At 33.3% G+C, this 20,671-nt stretch overlaps 1 protein-coding gene across 5 annotated transcripts in view; it reads left to right on the top strand.

Moving 5' to 3' along the window:
- The window catches only part of LOC125681606 (triple functional domain protein-like), a 153,560-nt gene that overhangs the window by 113,857 nt on the left and 19,032 nt on the right, over positions 1-20,671 (top strand). For 3 of the 5 annotated variants that reach the window (XM_056154525.1, XM_056154523.1, XM_056154524.1), the window contains 14 exons: positions 451-495; positions 1,464-1,637; positions 3,798-3,875; positions 7,826-7,932; positions 10,085-10,151; positions 10,720-10,823; positions 11,982-12,051; positions 12,208-12,297; positions 12,506-12,598; positions 13,788-13,916; positions 14,339-14,536; positions 17,849-18,026; positions 18,176-18,212; positions 18,309-18,684. In XM_056154525.1, the coding sequence (XP_056010500.1) occupies positions 451-495; positions 1,464-1,637; positions 3,798-3,875; positions 7,826-7,932; positions 10,085-10,151; positions 10,720-10,823; positions 11,982-12,051; positions 12,208-12,297; positions 12,506-12,598; positions 13,788-13,916; positions 14,339-14,536; positions 17,849-18,026; positions 18,176-18,212; positions 18,309-18,684 (1,746 nt within the window). The remainder of the gene's footprint in view (positions 1-450; positions 496-1,463; positions 1,638-3,797; positions 3,876-7,825; positions 7,933-10,084; positions 10,152-10,719; positions 10,824-11,981; positions 12,052-12,207; positions 12,298-12,505; positions 12,599-13,787; positions 13,917-14,338; positions 14,537-17,848; positions 18,027-18,175; positions 18,213-18,308; positions 18,685-20,671) is intronic. The other 2 variants (XM_048921768.2, XM_048921766.2) reach the window with 1 other exon arrangement.

Here is a 20,671-nt window from a genome sequence, read left to right as displayed (position 1 = left end):
GGGACTACGAAACTTTGTTGTGTATGAGAAATTTGTCTGTAAATATGTACATGTACATCTATCTTAACATGAGAAAAGAAGACATAATTTAAATACGTAAAGTTTAAAAAATCTTTTTATATATGCAAAATAAAGTTCCATTTTGTTAAAAGAGTCAATTACTTAAAACCCATGAAGGACATGTCAAAACAATGCCAGAATGAAGTAAATATGCATTCCGTTTACTATAAAATCTGAACCATAGTGGTTGGACCTTTAATTTCCGGATTTGGCTCAAACCTTTGAGCTCTTGAACTCTTCATCACTTGAGTTTTATCAAGGTCCTTTGAACTTCGAGTTATCAAAAGTCACCTGTATCTCTAGCTGTTATTGGGAGAATACATTTAATGACTATATGATGTGAACGATATGAAACATCGTTAAATCTATGCTTAGTTTATTTTTCTTTAGAACTACACAGACAGTCCTGTTACACCCATAAGTTTTAAATTGAAGGTACAACTTGTAGATTCATTAACCAGATGATATAAATACTAATTCAAGTGCAGACTTAACGTTTGATAAATGAATGTTACCTACAAAATTATGCATATAATGTAGACATATAGCTCTGGGTAAATCAATTTACATAGCCATGGCATATTTCAAGAGTTCTCTAATTTCTTTGACAGTCTGGATAAAAATGATAGATTTCTCCAACATGAATTATTACAGAAAATTTTAGATTAATCTATCACATTTTTGGTGATAATGCCTAAAGTTTACAGATCACTTTAAAATTTATAATTTGAGTTTTTATTGATTTGACCATTTTTGTTGTTCATAGAGAACATTGTTTACCTTATCACATGGCCAGAAGTTGCTGTGTAATTTAGAAGTTGGGTTTATCATTGTCTGTCTGGCTGTCTTTCTATCAGTCTCCAATATAGAGTGTGAGCAGACTGATTTTTCCATGGAGTGGAGTATATAAGATGCAGTACAATTTAAATTGCTTTATCTTTGTGTTTTCCGTAACTATTTTTAAAAAAGCATTCACTATTTAATGCATTACTAATCATTGAATAAATATTGTACAACGTAGACCTGTACAAGGTACATTAATACAAGCTCTTTCTTGAGCACTTAGCTTGTAGCATTCATACACATTCCTTAACATTTTAGCAGTTTTCATATATATGTATTATTTCTAAACTTGAATTAGAAGTGAGTTTAAGTTAGATTTATTTAATTATATTAACTTCCCCTTTCAACCAACTTTGAAAAATGTCTTTGCTCAATTTTTATAGTTATTCTTATTTTCAAAATACAAATCTTTTCCCAGTATTGTTCACTGAAAGAGTGTCTTTCAGTACAAATGAAGTGAATGCAATGAATTTAGAATAATGTTTTTTAAGTATCAGATTCAGTGAAGTTTGAATATAGAATGTTTTTTTATGAATTCACATGTGAATTTTCTGCTGTAGGAACAAGGAGAACAAGATGTAATAACAGCCACTAATGCAGTCCCTAACCACGCTCCAAGGCCCTTACCATTCAAAGTATCACAGGAGGCTTCCACAGAGGCAGAGGGGGATCGGTCCCCAGACGATACCGAGGAAATTGCAATGCCCCCACCAATGCAGCCATTTGATTCTCATGTGAGTAAAAATGAAAATAGTGTGTACCGGTATATTCATAATTTTTACTCCTTATTGTCATGTGACATCTGTTGCAGTTGTGTATTTAATCCTTGCTACAAGGGGTTTTTAAATGACTGATAGTCCAATAATATTTTTTTGTCAACCTACAAAAGGCAGATATTGATTTATTTTTTCGTTTGACTGAGCCCACTAAGGTTTACATATCAGATCACACACTTCGCTCTTTTGCATGAGGAAAAATGTGAAGTTAACAGATGATGTTGTTATAAACTCTGCATAGGAAGGTGGTTTGAAAATTTTACATCTTGCATATACTTTGAATTACTTAGGATAATGTGTCTGTGGTCAGTATCTCAAAGGTGAATTGGTGCATGAGAGTATTTCAAAGGAGACTTTCATGACTATCCACTTTTGATATCAGTACATGTATGAAGTTCATAAAGAATTGAGATGTTCACAATCTAAAATGCCCAAATAATTTAACCCCTAAACCTTGTATCAGTAGTCTGCTGCTTTTAAATGGCTATCAAATGGTCTTCTTTATTCACGTAAGAATAATACGTTAATGATGATCATTTATAGTGTCCTTTATTAGTCCCCTACCGATCTATAAAACTGAAGGGGACTATAGTTTTCTTCTCCATCCCTCTGTCTGTCAGTCAGTCTGTCCCATTGGTTTTCCAGACTTTTTCTCGTTATATGCTTGTGAGAATTCATTTAAAACTTGCAGTGTAGTTTCAGGGTGGCAAACTACAGATCAAGATCAAATTTCATTATGTTTGATCAACAAATGTGAAAGAAAGAAATTTTTATATTGTTACGTTTTTATATTCATTGGGATCGTGTTCCACTGAGACAAGTTAAGACCCAATTGAAACATCTTGCAATATGACTTTAGACATTTAATCCACCTATTCGTTTAACGAGGGAAATATAATAGTTACTGTAAACAGTGCATTGTGACGTCATATTAGATGCGATCTTGTTTTCTTTCAAATCAAGCAATTACCGGTATTAACAATGACAAAATATATGAAGGTATGAGAAAGCTTGTTTGGAATTTGAAAACGTTTGTGGTACTTTTGGTTCAATTCATTTATTTTCTACGGGTTGTCACTGAAGTATACCGTAGGAATGGTGACATTTTTCTAGAGCATTATGGGTAATCTTCATAATTTTTCAGCTGATGAAGAGCAAATTATGTGACTCCAACATTATAAGCATTGGAGCTTTGCTCCATGACGTGAGCTACAAGTAATTAAAATGCAAATATGAATGCGCTATATTGGTGCGTTGTTTTGTATTGCATATGCATGATTATTTCCCTCACACATCTTTTGCAAGAACAGTGACCCAGATTTTATGCTTTTCGAACTGTATCAAAACTAGGCAAACGGTACGTCCCACAATGATGGAATTCTGAATATTCTGGATTGTTTTTATGATTATAGTTATCAAACCCAAATTAACTATGTGACATTCAGGATATATGCTACATGTTTATGAATTGAATTTGAAAAGTTTAGAATTCTGAATGAGACTATTTCATCCCTGATAAAAACTACGTTTCAACTGTATGAACAACAAAACATCAAACTAACTCAATACTGGTAAACATGGTGACTTGGTACCAATATTTTAGGTCATAGTTCAAGGTCAAACACACTAAATATACATTCTCTTGAATCATATCTGTAAATGAATGGGGTGCCGGTAGGGGACATGTATTGCTTATGCAATTGTTTATACAGGATAGCACATTTAGTTACATAAACTAGTTTACATTGTGGTCCCGTGTTAAACATATCACAGATATTATGTGCAGAATTATTAGAAATGTTTAAACTTGTGTAGTACATGCATGTAATAATATCAACCAATCAGTTTATTCTTTTAACAGTTTATATATTTTTTTTTATACATGCATGAAAGTGTCCCAATGGGATATGTTGAGAGAATGTACATTTGTGTAATATTTGACATGTTTCCTTGAGTGGTTTGACAGATATTTGTCACTATGGCCCCGTCAGGAATAAAAATGCCATATACATATGTGTATCTATAATAAATACAGGTAGTACCAGTAAGACTATCAGAATATTCAATAACAGAGGATAGGTTCATGGTCATTGATTTTTGTTCTTGGTTTTTGTACAGCCTTTGATCTCAGAAGGGAATCCTGCTTCCATTGGGCCAGCGTCAACAGCTACTATGGAAAAAATGTTCAAAGACATGGTAAGATGTCTTCATGTATTTATGGGGTATCTCGATCAGCATTGCAAGCATGATTAAATATTTGGGAACAAAATATAGAATAGCCAAGTGATATGCAGATCAAATAATTAATTATCACTTCATGGGCTCAAAATAATCAAAGAATCAATAATCCATGTAGTATATATTTAAAAACATTTTGTCATAGTTTGTTTGCTGTCTTGGCCCTTAGTATTATTTCTTAAGATTTAAATAGCAGGCAGAAATTGGAGGAAATAGAAATTTACACGACCTTCATTTGACATTCAGATAGCTGCAGATCATATCAGAGATGCCAGGATTCATGTATAAACTACAGAAAAATGACAGTGGAGTAAAGAGCATTATAATAAAAACTAATGTTTTGAAGCTACTAGTTTTGCTATTAAGACCGCAGACAATCTTGTGTTTGGCAGATTTTGGGAACAGCATTTGAGAATATTTTGCCCTATTGATCAATCCTAGAATCATCTGCAGTCTTTTGCAGATGCTCAACAGAACAATAGGAACATGCTTTCATTCTTCCCCTGCTTAATGATAGGGGAGGTATTCATCATCCATCTATTATGTTTAATGGAATGCAGAGATAATTTGTGTATGGCAAAGATGATACAGTATTTTGACGCATTGTTCTTTAGTGAAGAAAGAGAGGCTTTACTATGATGTTATTCCTGTAATGCATGTGCTTCATGGTATATTGTAAAGAGAAAACATTGGGATGGATAGGATCTGTGTGAAATGTATAATATTTGACAAAATGAAATCCAGATTGGGGACATACTTGTTTGTATTCCAACTGTTCTAAAGCAGCCATTATTTTAGCTATAAAAGAGTTCAAGAGTATGTAATTAGAGTCTTGTGTTAAGACCATTAATCCCAGGGATAATATAGATCCTTTAGTAAATGGGGTTCAATTCATCGGGTCAAGCTTACGTTTCCACTACCATTCACTGCTGCTATTTAAAAGGAGGGTGGCAACCAGACAATGAATTGAACTTTTCCTGTAAAAATAGCAGAAAAAGTACATTGTCAACCCCCTGTTTCTGTATGTACATGCCTGAATCATTATTCTGTGTTTGTAAACATGGAAGAAATAGCATTTCAGCCAATGTCTAGTAAACATAGAACTAGACACCTTTATGAGAATTTGGCTGAAATATCCTGTGAGAAATAGTGTGTTAATGGCAATAAGCAGAGGAGTGTTTGTATAACATTCTTATGTAAGCCTCACTGTTGATAGGTGTCTTCACATATCATTGGCAACTATCCTATTTGTGTTGTCAACAAAGGCCAGTAATCAAAGTATGCTAGTCTTCCTCTTAATCTGGCTAACCAACATTTTTATGGTGTTTTATGCTTCTACAAGAAATCATATGATTAGATACTTCATGTACAATTTAATCAATGGATCAATTCAGGATAACAAAAGAAAAGACCTATAAGGAGAACCATTTTCTGGAAAAAGTCACTTTGTTATATCACATTAATTTCTATATGAATTTTTCATATTTTCATTTTTAACTTATAATTTATTATCTACAATGATGAAATTAACCTTCAGAGTTGACCTTAACAGCATTTTCTCCATTTAGCACCAATTTTGACATAGAATTTTGTAGGGTGCCCCACCCCACAATAGGAAATCACAGTTTCACATACAGATATATGGGAAAATCTTCTCAAGAACCACTGGGCCAGAAAAGTTTTCATGAAAGTTTGTTAAAATCATGACCCCTAGGGGTAGGATGGGGCCACAATAGGGGATCAAAGTTTTACATACAAAGATATAGGGAAAATCTTTAAAAATCTTTTCAAGAACCACTGGGCCAGAAAAGTTTACATTTACATGAAAGCTGTCTGACATAATGCAGATTTAAGTCTGTTAAAATCATGGCCCACGTGGGTAGGGTGGGGCCACAATAGGGGATCACAGTTTTACATACCAAAGAACCATTAGGCCAGAAAAGTTTACATTTACATGACAGCTTCTCAACTTAGTGCAGATTCAAGTTTGTAAAAATCATGGCCCCTGGGAGTAGGTTGGGGCAACAATAGGGATCAAAGTTTACATGCGATTATGTAGGGAATTTTTTTTAGATATGGGCCAAGGTGACTCGGGTGAGCGATGTGGCCCATGTGCCTCTTGTTTATAATTTAAATGCAGTACATGTATCATGCATTAGTGACATGTTTTATTGTTGCCAGAAACAATTGTCATAAATGTTTTGTAAAATCAATATACAATGTATATCAAGTAGGGAGTTAGCCCAAAATTAATTAAGACCCAATAGATATCATTACAAAAATATGAAATATATAGAGCTTAAAATTCGTAAACAATATATGTATCATGCTTGTACACTGTTGTATTAAAAGTTTACGTCTATGTCCACATACTAAAGGCATTCAAAAACAATCAATTACATTTACTCAGCCTTATGTAACAATCTAGAATGACCATGTATGAGCTTTATATAAAGATTAAACCAGATTCGGACTAATAGATTTTTTTTTTATGCTACTTTGAATTGATCCTTTTGATGTTAGATTCACTCTCATATACTTGTTACACTAACTGTGGTGAACAATGGGAACAAATTCTAATGAGACTGTAGATTCTAGAACAACATAACTAGTGTGAATCAAATTCTAATGAGACTGTAGATTCTAGAACAGCATAACTAGTGTGAATCAAATTCTAATGAGACTGTAGATTCTAGAACAGCATAACTAGTGTGCATCAAATTCTAATGAGACTGTAGATTCTAGAACAACATAACTAGTGTGAATCAAATTCTAATGAGACTGTAGATTCTAGAACAACATAACTAGTGTGAATCAAATTCTAATGAGACTGTAGATTCTAGAACAACATAACTAGCGTGCAAAGCATATCATTACCTACTTGTGATTCTTCTCAGGATTTTTAGCAAAAATGAATTACTCAAGGAGAGGAAGTCTAAAAGGCTTCCACTTTCAATAATAACAAAAGCCAGTTTGGTTGATGAATACTGTAGCTGTATGAATACCAATATCTTTGTCTTATCCCAAATGACTATATAAAATGTAGCTGTTTGCTGATGGATTTCTTTTTTCTAAATTAAAATGCACATTTGAAAGAGAAAGAGGCGGGACATCTTGAACTACATCAAAACTTACGATTGCATGCAACATTGTCTTAAATCCAACACAGTAAAATATAAGCAAGTGCCTAATCACAATCCCAAAGTCAATTTTACATGATGTCATCTGATAAAATGTGATGCATTTTTGCTTTAAGAGGCGGATCAAGCAATCCCTTTCCCCCAGCAACTTAGAAGTAATTGAAAATGAAACAGTGCAAAATTTACAAATACATGATATACCATTAAATACGAATATTATATCTTTGTTTTAAGCTAATGTTCAAATATGGTACAGAGAATGTATTGAATTTTTACCAGTGATTTTCAACATCTTGTTTGACAGCGAGAAAACTATCTGCATCTTATAATATTTAGATTTCCAATACTTTTACCTTTGCTATCTTTCCCCATTTGAAATGATAGCCATTTCCTCATGAATGGGAACAATGCACATACGAATCTTGATAAATATAGTATAGGGCTGGGAATATTCTGACAAAAGTGAAAATAAAATGTAAATATAAAAAATAAATTTCATTTTTGAAAATACATGAGGGTACGAACAGCAATGCTTCATGCCAGCCTACTTTTCATGAGCTAACATGCTTCATAAAGTATGCTGACATAAAGTGTCAGAGTTCATGTCCTCGTGTATTATCAAAAAATAAAATCATACCAAACCAGATTATACAAAGTAAATTACATATCCTAGTTTGTATTTGACCGATCAGAGAGTAGAATACAATAAGAATTCAATTATTACCAAATATTATACTTGTATTAACAATGTTATTTGTTGTGTTTTAGGACATTAACAATGGTGACAAAGAGGATGCAGAAGGACAAGGCCCCTCAGATGTGGGAGAAGTCAATGAGCCGAGTCAGGAGAAGGAAAAGAATGTCACAAAACGGAGGTTAGTGATTCCATTCATTAGCCGGCAGTTACAAAGCTTTGAGAATAAATTTTAAACTCTCTGTCGGGGGGGGGGGGGGGGGGGGGGGGGGGGGGGGGGGAGCAGAGTTGAATGTAAAGGTATGGTAAAACTACTCTTCTTAGAACTGTGGCACACTCAGTTTGAATTTAGATATTTCGTAATCTTGGACTATGGTATTACAATTTCATTTACGAGATCGTATATCAAATCTATATACATGTATTCTAATAGATTTAACATGTACTTCATTGTTCTTTGAATGACAGGAGTTTGGGGGTGTTTGTTGGTTTTACATGGACTTAAAATGCATCTCTTCCAATGATATTTAAATAGCTTTTCTTTTTAAACTATCGATCAGTATGTAGATTCTAAAATACGAGTTATCAGTACAGAACAAAAATAGATCTAGTACAGAAGAGCAGAAAAACATGCTCGATAAGATCAATCAAACTTTATCTTTTCATTTAATATGAATTTTTTATATCATTTTTACAGTATTTTTTATTTTATTTTATTTTTTTGCAAGTTTTTCAAATTTGTGGTTTGAAATTCTGTTCGATATGTTGGTTGAATTTTCTAGCTGTATATATTCAATGTTTAATAGATAAATTAAACTGAAAGTCAATTGAGCTTTTCTGATCACATTTTGTAAATATATATATATATACATGTATATATATACATGTATATATATATATATATATATATATATTTTTTTTTTTTTTTTTTTTTTTTTTTTCTCAAGAGTAGCAGGGGCACACTATAATCATGTTGATATCAAATGTTCTCAAAGGTGTGTGAATTCAGGTTTTTATTGCAATTGGTCAACATCATTCATTGTGTTTAATCATTGAACATTTTAAACTTCTTCTCGATAACTACAATTCCATTTTTTTGAAAATTTGGTATGGAGTATGTTTGGGACAAGGGGACATAAATTGTTAATTGTAAATTTCAGGCCCCCTGTACCCCCAGGGCCTTAGAGGTGGGCAAAAACTGCGAAAAATTTACCAATTTTCAAAAATTTTCTCTACAGCCACACATCTGTAAAGAAAACTAAATACAAAGTGATTTAGAGCAGGAAGGCGTTAGATATGCAAAATAGAAATTTTTTTCTAGATTTCATAGAGCTAGTGATATATATAAAATTTATAATTATTCAGTATATAAAGTAAAAGAATTGAAGTGAAAAGTATCTACAGTTGTACTAACTATTTTAAAATATTTTAATTACTGGGTAATTAGACTGGGAAATTCCTATTTGATTTTAATTTATGTAATCACAAGTTTCCCAGTCTAGATAATAAACCTTTTGGTAGATTCATGGCTGTTGCATAACAAGACATGAGAAGACCGGGGAAACCCTGAGATGATGTTTATAGACACTTTATTTTCAGTTCTAGACATTAGTTTTGTTTGTCAGAGATCATTTGAGAGTCAGACATCCTTATGGAATAACTCGTTCAAATTAAAATCATACAAAATTTGCCAACATAAATACCAATTAAATGTGCAACATATAAACGAATTACTGGTGCCTTGTCAGCTAGTGCAGAAGTTTGTACAGTTAACCATGTCAACAATGGAAAGGAAGGAGTAATACAGTAAAACCCATTTACAGAGAACTGGAGTAGGAAGCACCAAAGACATCCATTTTCACTTCGTTTTAAACTGAATTCTTAATATTAAAACAAATATTTTATATTTTTTTCTATGCTGAAATGAAAATCACCATGCTACAAGTGGTAAACTATTGTAAGCATGTTTGTTATAACAGTGTTTTATTGTATATGATTTTACCAAGACTCTTTCATCAAACAATTTCAACTGTCCCTGGCAATTTGGTGTAGCCATGATTTGATGTAATCTTGTAAAGAGATTATATAGAAATTATATCATATGAATATATATATGTATATACACACAAACACACACTCTTGTCAGAGAAAGATTTTTTTTTAAATCTAAGTACTTTGTTTTAGAGTTTATATTATATATATATATATATATACACACACACAAACACACACACTCGTGCGTGTTTGTAGATCTCTCTCAAAACTCATCTTTATGAAAACGTAATTATAAAACATTGAGAAGTCAGTACATTGCCAGTTTTATTAATTTGCAGGTTTGTAATGCAGGAATTGGTAGACACTGAAAATGACTATGTCAAGGACCTTGGGCTAGTTGTAGATGTAAGTACACAAAAAAATAACCTTTGTTTGGGGTTTAACAGTTGTAATACATGTAAATTACCACGGGTGTCCGGGTCAGCATAGTGTTTGACACACTCACTTCTCACTGCGGTGACCTGAGTTTAAACCCCCTGATCGGCAGTGGTTGTATGTGAGAGAGTATAGTGGTCACCCTCTCATACGTGCAGGTTTTCTCTAGGTACTCTGGTTTCTTACCACAAAATGACCCTTTAGTGCCAACATCTTTGCAAGTCTGTGAATAGCTAGTATATAGCTAATGTTCATTGTTGTCTGTGAATAGCTAGTATATAGCTAATGTTCATTGTTGTCTGTGAATAGCTAGTATAGAGCTATGTTCATTGTTGTCTGTGAATAACTAGTATATAGCTAATGTTCATTGTTGTCTGTGAATAGCTAGTATGTAGCTAATGTTCATTGTTGTCTGTGAATAGCTAGTATATAGCTAATGTTCATTGTTGTCTGTGAATAGCTAGTATATAGCTAATGGATCATTATTACATGTATTTATTAAGTTGTATTTTTTTTTAAAGATTTGCTTTTCTTATAGGGTTATATGGAATACATGAAAGAAAATCCCATTCCTCCAGATATGGAAGGCAAAGACAAAATCGTTTTTGGAAATATTCACCAGATTTACGAATGGCACAAAGAGTAAGTTTCACAACAGCTGCATGTAAGAACACTTGCACTGTGTTAGAATTTAGAGAATACTTGTTTCTACAGTGAAACCAAGAGTATTTTTATACTATATGCAACAAGTTGTGAGGGGTATAATTTTTTTTACCTGTTGGTCCTGTTCTTGACAAGCGCAACTCCTCTGAAACCGCTGAACAGAATTTCATGAAACTTTGTAGTTAATAAGGACTGTGTAGATCAATTTCAATTCGATATTTTTTTCTAGGAGCTATGCCCGTTTTTAACTTTAAAGTTTGGCCAAAATTAGATATACTACTGAGTTTATCAGCACAACTCCGACGAAACCATTGAACAGAATTTCACATACTTTTTGTATCTCATTGATGTGGACATACTGTGTAGATGTGCATATTTATAGGAAATTCTGATTTAATTTTTTAATTCTTGGAGTTCTGCTCCTTTTGAACATAGAGGTTTGGCCATTATATGTGGTATTGTCATTCATTGTGAGGGCCTTGGGTATGTTAGCATGCTCACTACTTTTTCTTTCATTCAAAATAAAATTCAAACTTTTTGTTGCTGTTTACTCAACATTTTGGACTATACAATATTTTGATCAGAAAATTTCTACTGTTGTTGGTCAATTTAATCTTCATTTTCATTTGGGTTCCAGGAGTAAGTGTATCAAAAGGGATTAAAAAATTTATAAAGAAGAATATGCATGTGCTGTATTACTTGATTTGCCCATAAATTAAAGATTTAAACATTTCCTTTGAAATAACTAATATAACTACAATAGAAGTTTAATAGTTTAGAGTTTAACAACCCTTTAAGAATTTTTCACTTATTAAAACATCATCAGTTTTAGCTGAAGTGTCACAAATTTAGACCTATGCTAGGCACTGAGACCAATTTAGCACTGAGAGTTTTATTATACTAATACCTACCATGTGACAGGATCTCAGATTGTAAGGTCTCATAATGAAATCTAGACTTCCCACATATGTACTCTACTAATTTAGCTTCCGTGGCAGTTAGGTTATGTTGTGTAACATAAGTAAAAATTTGCTTTATTCCTTAAGAAGTGTTGTATTTCTTTAGATATCTGAAACACTACATGGATAAAACTGAACTTGACTTATCACACTCATGATGGTTTATTATTTCTTTTAGAACATTTTCTATAGAGTTGGAAAAGTGTGTTGATGATGCACAAAAATTAGGAACGCTGTTTACAAGATATGTAAGTATGAAAATAAAGAATTAGCTTTTGCCAGTTTAAGACAGATTGCCACTGAAAGTGACGCCTCATTAAATCAGCAGAACTTCAAATTTTGTTTTGATATACATCTTGACAGCTGTGAAAAGTACACTGAATAATATGTTATGCTTTTTCTAGGAACGGAGGTTGCAGATGTATGTCAAGTACTGTGAAAATAAACCAAAGTCTGAGTTTATAGTGGCAGAGTATATTGATACATATTTTGAGGTATGATTATCATTATGTGTGAAACAATGTCTATATTATTTCAACAACTCGTAATAGTTTTGTATTCAATTACACATAATTGTTCGGACTTTTCAGTAAGTAGATTGTATACATACAACACTCAACCAAAAACTTAAAATTAGTTTTGATAAAATACTGTGTTTTTGGGGTACATGTAATAGTAGCAAAAAAATGTGACTGATTTCAGGAAGTCAGACAGAAGTTAAAGCAGCGCCTTCAGCTTTCAGACCTCCTTATCAAACCAGTCCAAAGAATCATGAAATACCAATTGCTGCTCAAGGTAAAGCAATGAACTTTGATTGGATTTCAGTTTAAAATAAAACTGATTTACAACTAAATATCTATCAGCAGACATTGTTGTCTCACCTGAGCTTTTCTGATCGCCTGTTGTCCGTGGTCTGTCTGTAAACTTTTTACATTTTCGACTTCTTCTCCAGAACCACTGGGCCTATTTCAACCTAGCTTGGCAAAAAGCATCTTTAGGTGAAGGGCTTTCAACTTTGTTCGAATGAAGGGCCATGACCCCTTAAAAGGGGAAATAATCACAAAAATGCAAAAATAGGGTGGGGTCATTTAAAAATCTTCTCAAGAACCACTGGGCTAGAAGAGCTGAATTTACATGAAAGCTTCCCGACATAGTGCAGATTCAAGTTTGTTAAAATCATGACCCCTGGGGGTAGGATGGGGCCACAATAGGGGATCAAAGCTTTACATACAAATATATAGGGAGAATCTTTTAAAATCTTCTTCTCAAGAACCACTGGGCCAGGAAAATAGGGGATTAAAGTTTTACATACGGGGAAAATCTTTATCTTATTCTAAAGAATCACTGGGCTAGGAAAGTACAAATTTACATGAAAGCTTCCTGACATAGTGCAGATTCAAGTTTGTTAAAATCATGGCCCCTGGGGGTAGGATGGGGCCACAATGGGGGATCAAAGTTTTACACACTAATAAATAGAGAATTTTTTTTAAAAATCTTAAGAACCATTAGGCGAAAGAAGTTTACATTTGCATGAAAGCTTCCTGACATAGTGCACATTCAAGTTTGTAAAAACCATGGCCCCCAGGAGTAGGTTTGGGACATAATATGGATTTTTTTGCATGCGAATATACAGGGAAAATCTTTAAGTATGGGCCAAGGTGACTCAGGTGAGCAATGTGGCCCATGGGCCTCTTGTTTGTATTTCAAAGGATGTTTATATATATGTACATGCTAAATAATCTGGCAATTTGATGTCCTGTAAATGTTGTTTAAAAGGTCCAACATTTCCATTTAAAAAGATATATTAAGCATATTATGATTGCATGATTTGAAAATCTGCAACAAAAGAATACTATTTTAGTTTATATACTGGAGAAAAATATGCCACATAATCCCAATCCCAGTACCTGATGGTATCTGTAGAGAAGACTCAGTACAAGAATTGTTCTCTATCTGTGTAATGACTTAATGTGACCATTTGTAGGACATCCTGAAGTACACCGAGAGATCAGGAGAACAAGCAGACACTCTGAAAAAAGCTCTCCACGTGATGTGTGTGGTTCCTAAAGCAGCCAATGACATGATGCAAGTGGGAAGATTGCAGGGATTTGATGTAAGGCTAAGAAAATTTGTAGTACATGTGTTTCAGGGTATTGCATGATTTCCCAAGACGTTTAAAAATCTCATTGATTTTTTTCCTCATGATATGTTATTGAATAGAATTTCAAATACATGTATTTTACAAGTGGACACAGACTAGTTGATGAATTTTTGTATCTGTATATATTTTAGTAATTTACAGAGTAATAACTTAGGGCTGTGATTTTATTTTTAATACCTTGAGCAGAGTAATATTTTTAAAAATGCATCCTTTTAGCAAATTGGAAAATCCCTAAGCTATATATGTCAGCAATGGTTGAGTTACTGTTGTGTTATTTGAAAATGCTAGGATTTAAATTTATGGAAAAATGATGTTTGTAATCAATCTAACCTTGTGTACAGTTTGAGGCAATGTTTTTCATGAATTAATTATAGGGGAGAATCACAGCACAAGGGAAGTTACTCTTACAAGACACAGTAATGGTTGCAGAGGTGGAAAAGAACAAAACTGATCACAAGTTCAAAGAGCGACATGTGTTTCTTTTTGATCAGATCACAATATTTAGTGAAAAAATAGAGAGGAAGAAAGGAAATTTCTCGAATGCCAACTACATTTACAAAAACAGTTTAAAGGTAAATATCTATAATAATATTTGAAAATATATGTTTTAATAAAATCTGTTGAGAAAAAATCATATTTGTGAGTGGGTATTAACATTGGTATGGGTTTTTGCAACACAATGAAGACTTGGATTTTAATCTTTTTAGGTCACATGAGCTGAAAGTGAGCTTTTTCTTATTCTGATTCTAATTTTCTGATGTCAGTCCATCTGTCTGTAAACTTTTCACATTTTCATCTTCTTCAGAACCACTTCGCCAATTTTAATCAAACTTGGTACAAATCATCCTTGAGTGAAGGAGATTCAAGTTTCTTCAAATCAAGGGCCATGCCCCCTTCAAAGTGGAGATAACCAAGAAAATGCAAAAATCATTTAAAAATCTTTTTCTCAAAAACCATTGAGCCAAAAAAACCATTGAGCCAAAAAAGTTGAAATTTACATGAAAACTTCCTGACATAGTGCAGACTACAGTTTGTTCAAATCATGGTCCCTGTGGGTAGGGTGGGGCCACAATAGGGGATAAATTTTTTACATGCAAATGTATATTAAAAATTATTTTCTCAAGAACCACTGAGCCGAAAACTTGAAATTTACATGAAAGCTTCCTGACATAGAGTAGATTCAAATTTATTTAAATCTTATCCCCCCCCCCAAAAAAAAACCTGCAAAAACTGCACTTCAGTATGATACTGTACACTTCAGTATGATGCTGTACACTTCAGTATGATAATGTACACTTCAGTATGATGCTGTACACTTCAGTATGATGCTGTACACTTCAGTATGATATTGTACACTTCAGTATGATAATGTACACTTCAGTATGATGCTGTACACTTCAGTATGATGCTGTACACTTCAGTATGATGTTGTACACTTCAGTATGATGCTGTACACTTCAGTATGATATTGTACACTTCAGTATGATGCTGTACACTTCAGTATGATAATGTACACTTCAGTATGATACTGTACATTTCAGTATGATAATGTACACTTCAGTATGATGCTGTACATTTCAGTATGATACTGTACACTTCAGTATGATGTTGTACACTTTTAAATTCCCTACACTGATCTATATGTAAAATGTCTTTGTCAAATCTATTGGGATTTCTGTGACATAACTAATCATTATTCTAGTCAAATCAAACTTCTTACTGAAACTGTGAAACACTAGGACAAAGTGATTAATTTAAGAATAAGTATCGGCCATTCCAAACTGACACAGTCTTACCTACTTAACTTCAGCATGAATGTATATCTTGTGACTGTCCATTAACTATACATCACATCCTTTTAGAATGTCCTGATTTTTCTTTCATATGAAATACACTTTTGCAATCAATTCAAGAACTTTTTAGGTCACTTGAGTCACTCAGGTGACTTATTGCCATTGGTCATTATGCGTTGTCTGTTAACAATTTTAATTTTTCAATTCTCCTTGAAAACTACATGGCCAATTGCTATCCTTTTTTGTGTGAAGCATCTCTAGGATAAGAGGAATATAAATTGTGAAATGTATGACCTTACCACTCCTGGGGCCTCATGGGTGGGGTCAAATATGTTTTTAAAAGGCCATATTTTCAAAATTCTTCTTTATTTTCACACATGTTGGAGAAAAACTAAATGCATGGTTATGATGTCCAAGAAGCCCTCTATCAAAATTGTGAAATTCATGGTCCCTAGGAGGGGTTCAAGCCCTAAGGCAGGGCCAATATGGCCATATAGTGAAAATGTATTAAATCTTAGAAAATCTTCTACTCTACTTCCATATATGTTTGAGAAAAACTAAATGCATGATTATGATGTCCTTGAAGCTTTCTACCTATATTGTGAAATTCATGACTCCTGGGTTAGGGGTTCAGACCCTAGCGTGGAGCCAATATGGCCATATAGTGAACATGTATTAAATCTTAGAAAATATTCTCTACTCCAATATATATTTGAGAAAAACTAAATGCATGATTAAGATGTCCATAAAACTCTCTATCGAAATTGTGAAATTGGTGGCCCTGGGTTAGGGGTTCAGGCCCTAGGGCATGGGCCATATGGTGAAAATGTACTAAATCTTAGAACATCTTTTTTCTACTCCCATGTATATTTGAGAAAAATTAAATGCATGATTATGATGTCCATGAAGCTTTCTATCTAAATTATGAAATTTTTGACTATTGGGTTAAGGGTTCAGTCCCAAGGATGGGGCCAATATGGCCACATAATGAAAATGTATTTTAAAAATTCGGGAATGTTAAAATGATTTATATGCTTCAAACTTCCATTTTTCCTTCTTCTGTAATTGAATACTAATTGTATGTATTTTGAAAAATCATAAACATGTGCACAAAAGACTCCTTATTGAGGCTTATATGCAAATATGAGACTCCCTGTATGGAATGGGCTTTGATACACAGGTGACCGTTAATGAGTTTTCATATTATCATAAAAATTTTATGAGAATGTGATTTTTACAGAAAAATTTTAATACTTGTACAATAAATCTGCTTATGAAAATGAAACAGATTTTTTTCCTGCTTACATATTTTTAACATTTACATGTATATCCATCAGATGGGACGTTAAAGGGTACCCTAGCTGTTTCAAGGATCACAACCCCATTGGCATTTCTCTGTTTTATGATAAAGAGTAGGCTCACTGGGAACTGTCAGGAAAAACCAATCATATTCTATTTAGTTAACTGCCGTCAAATAGCTGAAATATTTCTAGAATGACTTTAAACATAAAGCAAGCAATCTTTAACCTTGCTCATAACTAATGAATTGTGAGTGATAGGGATTTCATATTTGCATTCCTTGTGACAAAACATATTTTTCAGATCTTGCGTGTCTAACCTTGTTGTCCTGACCTTGGAGTTTGACATATTTTTAAGAAAACCTAATCTGTCCAATATCTACTAAACTATCTAAGATAGAGCTTTCATATTTTGTATAAAGATTCTTATGGCAAGACCTTTCATTTCATACCATGATCTGTGACATTGACCTCCATAACAGCAAGGTCTTGTTAGTCATATTTGTGGGTATTGAGGCATCCCCATGTTGTGGGAGTTCAAGTTTGGTTGTGTCATGACCCTTTGAGGCTAGGTTAGGGCAACAATATGGGGTCAAAATTTTCATGGGAAAAAGATTGGGGAAAAAATGTTTTGAATATCACAACAGCTGAACAGCAGGGTCAAGGTGAGTGATGTGGCCCATGGGCCTAATTTTAGAGTTGATATTCTGCCTTAATTATATTGCATATTTTATAAAACTACAGATTTCATACTGAGCAAGCTAGCATTTATTTTTTTTAATTGTCATTTCAGACAAACCAGATGATTATGGAGCCCAATATACCAGATGATCCACTTCGATTTATGCTGACAGACAGATCTCCTGGTTCTGATGCTAAATACCTCATACAGTGTCCTAATGAAGAAGTGAAAAGCAACTGGGTCTCTAGTCTCAAGTCAATATTGGATATGCAAGGCTTTTTTACCATAGGTAATATATATAAAATTATATATCAAACTCAAAGGTTAATGATTGGTCAAAATTGATAAGAATTCAGCAATATTGTAGATCAAATAAATGTTTAAATGTATTTTTATAAAGCAATGGAAGTAATTTGATATCTATTTAATATCTTTCAGCTATTACCAATCCTACAAAAATGCGGTCAACAGATTTGTAAGTATGGAACTAGACTTTTTGCAATATATATTTCCCATATACATGCAAGATTAGCAAGATTAATTTTTTTTTTTTTTTTAATATATATCCTAGGTCATCACCTGATATTTCAACAAACCCTTCCAAAGATTACTCCTTGCACAAATCTATGTCTCAACCTCACCCGAAGAATAAAACCAATGGAACAACAGGCTCTCCTAACAGCACAGCCAGATCTCAGTCTGTTCCATCACAGTCATCTAAACCAGAACTTGAGGAGTACACAAATGACACAGCCCAGAAATCCCCTGCCAAATCTGAAAAGGGAGATTTCTCTCCTAAACCAAAGAAATCTGAAGGACACAAGTACAAAAAATCAAACAGTGACTCTGTGTATTCAGGAGACCTTGAGAACAATGACCTTGGTGGGTCAAGGACTTCTGAAGGTTCTAGTAACCATGTCAACAGCACAGACGATCAACAGCCAGTGGTAAGTGAGCAGCATACGAAGGCATCGTGACTCACTGATAGGCTTCTAGACAGTGTTCCTAATCTTTGTGATGACAAACTCACACGTGATGTGGATTCTCTGTGATTAGATCTAATGATAGATTTGTAGATATATAAACCCAAAATATGCATTTTGTGTGAAGTACAAAATCATGCATCAGATCTGCCTGCAATCACTCTGACTTGTTAAAGCATTTTTAAGCTGGAGGGGAGAATTAAGTTCAGCACAGAGTTATGAATTATTATATCTCAGGGTCTTGATTCATCAGATCTGGTGAAAATATTTCAAATAACAAGGACTTAGTGCACCTTTTCAGCAAAGCACAGTGTTGCTCAGGCATGCGTTTGTTTTTGATAAGGTGCGTCCAGTCAAGCACAGATACCTCCCCTTGTCATTTGATCTTGTACTTTGTAACAACGTTCATTCCCATTTACTAACAAAAGAAATCCATGTGTTCATTATTAATGCTACTATACAGTAAAAATGCCTCGGTGTATTTTGAACACTTTACATTCAATCTTAAATGGTATTAATATTTGTCTTTTTTATTATTGAGTGGCTGTTGGTTCCTTCATCTTTACTGGAGAGAAAATATTATAATTTCTTTATCTTATGATGGTCTAGGCATTACCAGAACATAATGGAAAGTATTTTGCAGGAAAAGTGTTGAATATGTTTAATAGTTTTAATAAAATAGCACATCTGAGAGAAAAAGCAGGCAATCAAAGTGAAAGCACATCCAAAGTTAGAAGTTCAGAAGTAAAAATAGATTTGTGTTAATAGATACTGCTGTGATAATGTATGTGAATTTATTTATTAATGCATAAATAATACTGTACTGTCTGAGTGTCCAGTGCAGGATGTCCTGTAGTATAAATCATTAAAATACTGTACTGTCCGAGTGTCCAGTGCAGGACATTCTGTAGTATAAATCATTAGAATATTGTACTGTCCGAGTGTCCAGTGCAGGATGTCCTGTAGTATAAATCATTAGAATACTGTACAGTGCAGGACGTCCTGTAGTATGCTTTTACTTTGTTGACATTCTTGCTCAAAAATACATGTATATACTACTGATCCATGATCCTATAACTTTGTGTGTCAAAATATACAGTAACAGTACAATTCTTATTGTGAAAACAGTATTCAAAACAATGATCCAGTACTACCAAGATGTTTCATGAGGACATTTCTTACTGTCATCAACTCAAATCATCCTAATTTGCTCATAGACCATGTGGCTGTACATGTAGAAAAAATAGTTACTGTGGTATTTTGTCGGGGGTTAAGAAAAAGAATATGCTTGTTTGTGGCGAGTTGATTTCATGGTTGGAAAGTAGTCATTCTCTATTATGGTTTACTTAAATTCATGTGTTTGTGGAGAATTTTAATTTGTGGGCATAGCTGTACCATCAAACAACCATAATTTGACCACATTGAAAATTAATGATTTTACAATAAATCATGAGCAGGAATGAAATTCATTGTAATTAGAATCAACTCCTTAAAATTTAAATATTTCAAAATGATTTTGTGCAATATATGTTATTTCAATGGTGATTTTTAAGTGCTAGATAAAATATATACAAATTTCTGATATACTAGTCAGTGTAAGTGTTAGTGCAGATGTCCTTAGAATTGTCAGTATTCAATAGATGTGGTAAACATATATATACACAAGTGTAACTTAGTCCACATTTCCTCAAATTTGTCTATTAGTTTTGATTTTCAGTGTTTTATATCTTTATAGCTGAATTACTGCTAAAACTTGTATTTATATAAAGCAGCAGGAACAGTCCTTGTTTACTTGTTAAATCTTATTTTGAATACTTTGTTATGTGTTTGAGAAAATTGAGCTACATGTATGTGTTTCAAACTATTAAGTTGAAACATTTTGCACTGCTCTAAGTGCTCACCAAAGATGTGATGCTGTAACTTTGTAGGTTCAGCAGCAATGCATCTATTT

Source organism: Ostrea edulis, chromosome 2 (assembly GCF_947568905.1).
Source record: "Ostrea edulis chromosome 2, xbOstEdul1.1, whole genome shotgun sequence".
Taxonomy (NCBI): domain Eukaryota; kingdom Metazoa; phylum Mollusca; class Bivalvia; order Ostreida; family Ostreidae; genus Ostrea; species Ostrea edulis.
Note: the sequence above shows the minus strand (reverse complement) of the source record. Positions and strands in the feature narration are given on the sequence as shown.